This window comes from Zingiber officinale, chromosome 3A, assembly GCF_018446385.1.
Source record: "Zingiber officinale cultivar Zhangliang chromosome 3A, Zo_v1.1, whole genome shotgun sequence".
NCBI lineage: Eukaryota > Viridiplantae > Streptophyta > Magnoliopsida > Zingiberales > Zingiberaceae > Zingiber > Zingiber officinale.
In genome coordinates, this window is record NC_055990.1 from 149,094,060 (window position 1) to 149,102,303 (window position 8,244).

At 45.5% G+C, this 8,244-nt stretch overlaps 1 protein-coding gene across 1 annotated transcript; it reads right to left on the reverse strand.

Annotated features, from left to right (window-relative positions):
* Nucleotides 1-256: 256 nt before the first annotated feature.
* LOC122050764 lies at nucleotides 257-1,920 on the reverse strand. Its single transcript, XM_042611644.1, has 2 exons — nucleotides 1,735-1,920; nucleotides 257-1,168 (listed from the first exon to the last, which is right to left on the reverse strand). The coding sequence occupies exons 1-2, from the start codon at nucleotides 1,918-1,920 to the stop codon at nucleotides 257-259; spliced, it is 1,098 nt and encodes a 365-aa protein (XP_042467578.1).
* Between the last annotated feature and the right edge of the window lie 6,324 nt (nucleotides 1,921-8,244).

Genomic DNA, 8,244 nt, shown 5'->3' on the forward strand with positions numbered 1-8,244 from the left:
CCTTTAACTTCCCCGATCTGCTCGCCTATGGGGAATTTGATTTTTGATGAAAAGTTGACACAGCAGCCCTAAATTCATGCAGGGCAGGCCTTCCCAAAATAACATTATAAGAAGAAGGAGAGTCCACCACTATAAAAGTGCTCCTCCTCGTGTGCACCAACGGCTCGGTGCCCAAATATATGGCCAGCTTAATCTGACCCATTGGCTTCACCTCATTGCCTATAAATCCATATAGAGATGTGGTCGCCGGCTGGAGTTAAGTAGCATCAATCTGCATCTCCTCGAATGCGGTCCTGAATAGAATATTGACCGAGCTCCCAGTGTCAACAAAAACCCAAGCCACTTGGCTATTGGCAATGATGGCTTTGATGATGATGGCATCATCATGAGGTAACTCCAGACCTTCCAGGTCTGCAGGCCCGAAGCTGATAACAGGGCCAGCAGCCTGCTCTTGACTGCATCCGACAGTATGCACCTCCAACCGACACACATGTGACTTGTGTGCCCTCCCTGAATCTCCATCAGTCGACCCACCAGAGATCATGCCGATCTCCCTTACGACTGCATTACCTCTGTTCTCGGCCTCCCGTGATCCTTCTAGCTCTTTCCCCCGACCGGATTGATGAGTACTGGGTCCTGCTAGGTCAGGACGGGATTGCCCGGCCTGTCCTGCTGCGGCTCGTTGCTCTTCCATCATCTTGATTAACTGAGAGGCTAGCTCGGGCGGCGGTAAGCCCATCTCGGCAGCCCGTTTGGAGTCCCGAGCAAACTGAAAACAGTGATTAGTATCATGAGTGCGAGACCGATGATAAGTGCAATACCGATTGTTCCATGGTCCTGGTCGGGGAGCATGCACAGCTGCAACTCGGGGAGCGGGTCTGATCTCCAGCCCGGGCTGGAAGGTAGGTCTGGTTTCCCGAGCGCGCGGCAGAGGTTGAGGAGGTGGTTGAGGCACTCTTCTCTCCGGCTTGTTGGTAGAGGGAGGTGGTCTTTCGACTTTCCTTCGAATCGCTTGTGCTTCTTCCATTTTGATGTAGCAGACAGCTTTTTCCACCATTTCATCAAAATTTTGAGCGGGATTCTTGATGAGATCTCTGAAGAATTCTCCTTCTCTTAGTCCATGAGAGAAGGTGCTCATTAGAATCTCCGAAGTGGGGGTGGGGACATCCTAGGCCACTTGATTAAAGCGGTTGATATAACTTCTTAAGGGCTCGGTCGGCCCTTGCTTCAGAGCGAAAAGACAGTGATCTGTCTTCTGATATTTCTTACTATTAGCAAAACGACGTAGGAAGGCCGTCTTGAAGTCCAATAAACAGGTGATGGATCCTTGAGGTAGCCTATCAAACCATTTTAATGCAGAGCCGACCAGAGTGTTCAAGAAAACTCTACATTTAACAGCATCACTGTATTGATGCAGCAAGGCTACATTTTTAAATTTTCGTAAATGCTCTTCTGGGTCTTTGCTCCCATCATACTCTCCGATCGACGAGGCCCTATAACCCTTGGGCAATCTTTCATTTAAAATCCGAGCCGAGAAAGGTACCTTCTCGTTCGGATCCTCCGGGAATACTTCTGGTATCATGAGAGCCTTCCCCTTCTTTGAGTCCCTGGGCAGGGAGCTCTCAGCCATGGAGACTTGCGGTTGTTCTTTCTTGAGGATGTGGCCCTGGGGCTTTGGTTGATAATACCCCCCCCCCCCCCCCCGGGCTCACGATAAGGAACCTGAGGAAATACCTCAGGCTGTTTTCTCTTAGAGCCCCGATCTGAGACAGGGAGGGGCTCCTTAGAAGCTTCAGCAGGAACTTGTCGCGGTCGCGAGACGATCGCTTGCTTCTCGGAGGCTGCTCGTCTCTTGGCCTTCTTGAAAAGCTCATATTCTCCAGCGGTCATAGTAACATTAATGCGGCCAGAATCCTCCATCTTCACGTTCCAGAACAAGCTGTTGTGTTCCCACAGACGGCGCCAAATTTGATCCCGTCCGGAAGCTAAGTCGGATGAAGGCGGGCCTTGGTGTACTGAAAGTTGATGGAAAGTCGCTGAAGCGTTGTATCTACCTGGTACCCCCCTGGAAAGGTTCACACGGGCGGCTGACAAAGAAAGATGACCAGGACAATGATGTTGTTGCTCTACGCACACTCAGGTGAGCCCACAAGTCGTTAGAGACCAAAAGCCAGGGAAAAAGTCCCCGGGTCAGGCCCTCCGACGCTCAAGTCAAGTACTTTTTCCCCAGAAAACACAGAGAAAGGATGAAAAGTAGAGACTAGTGAGAAAATGACGAGTGAGTGTACTTGCATAAGGGACAAAGCCTCCCTTTTTATACTACAGCGGGTGCCTCTGGGACCTGGCAAGTGTCAAGGAATGTCGGCTGTCAGGCTTTGTCTGGCGGTGATTTACACGTGGCTCTTCCTGATAGGCTGGTGGCAAAATCGAAGGCGTAGTGCGACCCAACTGTTAGCATATTCCCTGACACCTTGATTGTTCTCTGACACTCTCTGACAAGCAGTTACGATTCCTTGGCTTGTTTGTCCTATAGTGCTTAAACGCTAGGTCTGCATCCTGACCTGCTTCGATCCACTACTATCCATGGCTTTTACGTTTCGACCTGCCTGACCGATCTGTTTCCCGACCTACATTTGTTCCCTGTAATCCTTGGCTTTCCTGTCCCGACCTGCACGCCAGGCCTGTTTCCCGATCCGCTTCTGTTTACCGTTATCGTTGGCTTGTACGTCCCGACCTGCACGCCAGGCCTGTTTCCCGATCTGCTTCTGTTTACCATTATCCTTGGCTTGTACGTCCCGACTGTTGGAATGTATACTAAAAGCTCAGCTTTTGTATAAACATTTATAAGAATCACATTGGTCAAGTGTCTACATTTATATATACCAAATATAGATGTTCAATTAATTTATATTGTAGATAACATAGTGTGTGGTGTCACACACAGAAGATCGTATTATCGGTTCTTTATAAATTAAAAACAGTAGCTCACGACCAAGATGGAAAGGAACAAACCATTGGAAGGTCGTAGTGTAATTAGGTATTAGTTTATCTTAACTATATAATTACACTAGTACACTCAGAGTGTATTGAAAAAGACCATTTAGAGGTCGTTTCTTTTATACTGACTTTATAAAGGAACAAAGACCTCAGTTATTATGGAAGTGTGTGCTCTTAATCCTAATATAATAACAAGCACATATATTTGATATTTATTTCTTTAATTTATCAATGGGTGAGATTTAGTTCGATAAATCAATAAGCCCGATAAGTTGGGAAATGATATCACTTATAGTGTGTGTTGTTGATTATAGAAGGAAACTGTGTCCTAGTGATCTAGGTTGATAATGTCCCCAAGAGGAGCTCATAAGGATTGTCATGTTAACCCCTGCAGGTGGACTTAGTCCGACATGACGATAAGGTTGAGTGGTACTACTCTTGGACTAAGATATTAATTAAATGAGCTGTCAGTAACTCACTTAATTAGTGGGCATTCGACATCTTAAACACAGGGAGACTAACACACTCATAATAAGAAGGAGCCCAAAATATAATTTGGGATTGGTGCGGTAGTTCAATAATAGTTATTTAGTGGAATAAATTATTATTGATGAAATTAAGTTATGTGTTCGGGGCGAACACGGGATGCTTAATTTTATCGGGAGACCAAAACCAATTCCTCCTCTCGGTCCCTATCGTAGCCTCTTGTATATAGAGATTTATACCCACCACATACCCACCTTCTTACCCAACCAATAGGGGTCGGCCAAGCCTAAAGGTTGAGCCTTAAGGTGGCCGGCCAATAGCTTGGAGCCCAAGCTTAGGTGGCCAGCAACATCATATTAAAAAGGATTTTATTTATAAATTTTTCTTATGTGGATTCCATGGTTTTAAAAGAGAGTTTAAAATTTAAATCTTTCCTTTTATAGCTTTCTACAAAAGATTAAAGAAAACTTTCCCTTTTTAACCATGTTCATGATTTAAAAGAGAGTTTAAAAATTAAATATTCTCTTTTATAAGTTTCTACAAAAGATTAAGAAAAGATTTGATATCTTTCCTTATTTGTAGATTGAAAGGAGATTTTAATTTTTAGAGATAACTTTCCTTTTTAGAAATCATCCACATGTTTAAAAGAAAGATTTTAATTTATAAAAATTTCCTTTTTATAATCCACCATGAAGGGAAAAATTATTTGAGAAATTTTTTATAAATTTCCGGAGACAAATTAGGAAGTTTTAATTAATTAAAACTCTCCTTGTTTTGTTTTGAAGTGGCCGGCCATTGTAAATTGAGAAGAGAAAATTGTTTTTAATTAAATAAATTTTCCTTTTCATGGAAAAAGAATTAAGGAAGTTTTTATTTAAATTTCCTTATTTGTCAAGACCAAGGATTATAAAAGAGATGGTAGAGGTGCCTTTATGGATGAACAACTCTATTATTCTTCTCTTCTCTTTTCCTCCTTGGTGGCCGGCCCTAGCTTCTCCCTCTTCTCTTCTTCTTATGGCCGGCGGCAACCCCTCTTGGAGCTCTTGATGGTGGCCGGTTCTAGCTAGGAGAAGAAGGAGAGAAAGGAGGTTTTGTTTCTTGCATCCCTTGGAGCTTGGTGATGGTGGCCGGACCTCTACTTCTCTTGGAGAATTGTGATGGCCGAAACCTAGAAGGAAGAAGAAGGTGCTTGGTGGTTCTCGTCTTGGAAGATCGTTGCCCACACAACGTCCGAGGTTAGAAGAAGAATACGGTAGAAGATCAAGAGGTTATTTTTGCTTACAAAGAAAGGTATAACTAGTAATTGTTTTCCGCATCATACTAGTTTTCTTTGTATAGTTATTTATGAAAATACCAAACACAAGAGGCATATGATTCTAGAGTTTTCGAAATAGTTTTTTTTCGAGTTTGTGTTTTCTTCTTTTTCAAATTTGTGATTTGATTGTTCTTTTTAGTTAACCTAGAGTTATTTAAGGAAATAAATATTAACTTTCCTTAAAAGGCTTTGCCTAGGCGGTGGTGGTTGCTCCTATATTCAAGAAGGTCATGTGCCTCGCCATGCAGTCTTGGAAACCAATTTTGGAAATTAATATGTATGGAATTAATAACTTAGGTAGATTTGAATCAATAGTGTTAAGTTCCGCTTGCGATTCAAATCTAAACCATTAAGAACAGATAAGTTAAATTTGGAATCAATGATGTTAAGTTCTGTCTGCAATTCCTAATTTAACTTCTAAAGAACACAATACGTTATTTAAGCAAAGGTTCGACACTTGTACAAAAAAATATTTGTACAGTGGAACCGGTATGATTTTCTTAGGACTAACCAACACCGACCTGCACGCCAGGTCTGTTTCCTGACCCGCTTTTGTTTACCGTTATCCTTGGCTTGTACGTCCTGACCTGCACGCCAGCCATGTTTCCCGATCTGCTTCTGTTTACCGTTATCCTTGGCTTGTACGTCCCTGTTAGGATCGTGCGTACTCGGCTAGAGAGGGGGGTGTGAATAGCCGCCCCAAATTCTTGCGTTCTTCCTACAGTTAGGGTTAGTCGCAGTGGAAATACAAGGAAGAAACTAAGGAGAAGAAAAAAAAACAAACCGATGTAACGAGGTTCGGAGATGAACTCCTACTCCTCGGCGTGTCCGTAAGGTGGACGAAGCCTACCAATCCGTCGGTGGATGAGTCCCCGGAGAACCGGCTAAATATGAGCTCCTTATGGGTGGAGAAACCTCGCCACAACTACTTCTTGCAACAGCAGGATAAGGAGTACAAATACAAGAGAAGCAAGAAGTAAATACACAGCAAATGTAAATAACCCTTGCCTTCTTGTCGACTGTTGAAGAAGCAACAGCTTCTCAGACGCCAACCACAGCAGCAGCTCAGTCGGAGTCCCAGCCGAAGGAAGAAGCTCATGCGAAGCTTGCGAAGAAGAGCTCAACAAAGCTCAAGCACAGCAGCAAATGGAGAAGGAAGAGAAGAGGAAGAAGGAAATGCACAAAAGATGCCCTCGTCTCCTTTATACTGCGAAACAGCGAAGAAACTAGCCGTTGCGTTGCAACGGCTAGAACGATCGGTCTGTGGACCGATCCTGATCGGTCCCCCCGTCGACAACGGTACGTAAACGATCAGGCGTACTACGATCGATGCGTGCGGACCGATCGATCGGTCCACGCACCGATCCCAACTCTTAACTGAAGCTCTTCCTTCGCGACATCGTCTCGATCGGTCACCACGGCCGATCCTCTGATCGGTCCACGGACCGTCGGCGTCTTCTGACGGCCATCGATCACTCGATCGGTCCGCAGATCGACGATACCGATAGCACACTGATCGGTTACTGATCGGTCACCAGACCGATCAGATAACTAGTGACTTGGTTTTTGCCCAAACCAAGTCCCAAGCCTTCCAAACCAACATTCGGTCAACCTCGACCTGTTGGTACTTCATTCCTAGCATCTGGTCACTCCCTTGACCTGCTAGAATTCCCCGCCAAGTGTCCGGTCAATCCCTTTGACCTACTTGGACTTTCCTCAACACCAGATGTCCGATCATCCCTGATCCATCTGGATTTTCCCTTGCCTGGCTTCACTCACCCGGACTTTCACCTGGCTTCACTCACCAGGATTTCCACACTGCCTAACATCCCAGTTAGGACTTTCTCACTGCCTGGCTTCACTCACCAGGACTTTCCAACTGCCTAACATCCCAGTTTCCACTGCCTGGCTTCACTCACCAGGACTTTCCACACTGCCTAACATCCCAGTTAGGACTTTCCTACTGCCTGGCTTCACTCACCAGGACTTTCCACCTGCCTAACATCCCAGTTAGGACTTTCCCTCGTGTCAAGCTCCCTGCTTGGACTTCCCCGTACCAAGTCTCCATACTTGGACTTTTCCAGTGCCAAGTCTCCATACTTGGACTTTTCGCGTGCCAAGTCTCCACACTTGGACTTTTCGCGTGCCAAGCTCCCTGCTTGGACTTTTCCAGTGCCAAGTTCCCTGCTTGGACTTTTTCCGTTGCCAAGTCTCCATACTTGGACTCTTTCCCGAATCAGGTCAACCAGGTCAACCTAGACCTACGGTTGCACCAATAATCTCCCAAAACATCTATTCTTGTCCCATATCAAGAATACAACTCTTCCACGAGTATCAAACATCAAAATACAACTCAACTTGGTCAACCTTGACCTAAGGTTGCACCAACAGTCCCGACCTGCACGCCAGGTCTGTTTCCTGATCCGCTTCTGTTTACCGTTATCCTTGGCTTGTACGTCCCGACTTGCACGCCAGTTCTATGTCCAGACCTGTTTACTGTTTACTGTTATTCATGACTGGCACTTCCAGACCTGCTTCTATCCGTTGTTATCCATGACTGGCACTCCCAGACCCGCACGCCAGGTCTATGTACCTACCTGCCTCTGTATACCTGTTATCCTTGGTTTGTATGTCCCGACCTGCATGCCAGGTCTGTTTCCCGACCTGCTTCTATTTACCATTATCCTTGGCTTGTACGTCCCGACCTGCATGCCAGGTCTATTTCCCGACCTGCTTCTGTTCACCGTTATCCTTGGATCGATCCAAAGCCTCCCTGATCGATTGGGAGTTTTCGAATCGATCGGGATCCGACCGTTGTGTCATATTTGAGCTACAGGCGTGCGATGGCTGCGGCATCTCTTCACGGATTCATTTCAGATCTTCACCAGCTCCTCCACAGCTGTTCTCAAGCTCGAGATCGCCAGTTCTTGAAGGTTCTTGGAGGCTCTTCCAAGTCAAGAGGCGGAAAAAAGCAAGAAGAAGAAACTAAGGTTAGGGTTTGTGCACTCATTGTAAGCTTGTAAGCTTGTATTTCTTTACTACCCTTTCTTCTTCTTGTATTGAGTCTTGTAGGGCTTCTCCGCCTTTGGTAGTTAGCATAAAGGAGAGTTTTTATTAGTGGAGGGTGTGTGTGTTGGTGTGGATCCTTGGACTAGTCACCTCTTGTGAGGTGGATACCAAGTAAACCAACCGTGTTAGCGTTGTGTGATTTGTTTCTGTATTTTCCGCTGCACATCTTTGAAGAAACAAGCAACGCCGAACACCGGGCACGCGACGAGCTATTCACCCCCCCCCCCTCTAGCTACTTTTGGTCCTAACAAGTGGTATCAGAGCGAGGCCGCTCTTCACCGGAATCATCGCCGGAAGGGTCAAGCATAACAAGAAGAGCTAGAGGGAGAAGAAGTTGAAGCAAAATTGTCAAAGTCAAAGAAATTCAAAAGCTCAAC

Bases quoted from the DNA above. Each gene is read 5' to 3' on its own strand.
- LOC122050764 (XM_042611644.1), bottom strand. From the start codon at position 1,920: ATGGAGGATTCTGGCCGCATTAATGTTACTATGACCGCTGGAGAATAT. The intron at 1,169-1,734 runs GTATTTCCTCAG...CAAGTGGCCTAG, and splicing joins CTAAGAGAAAACAGCCTGAG to GATGTCCCCACCCCCACTTC.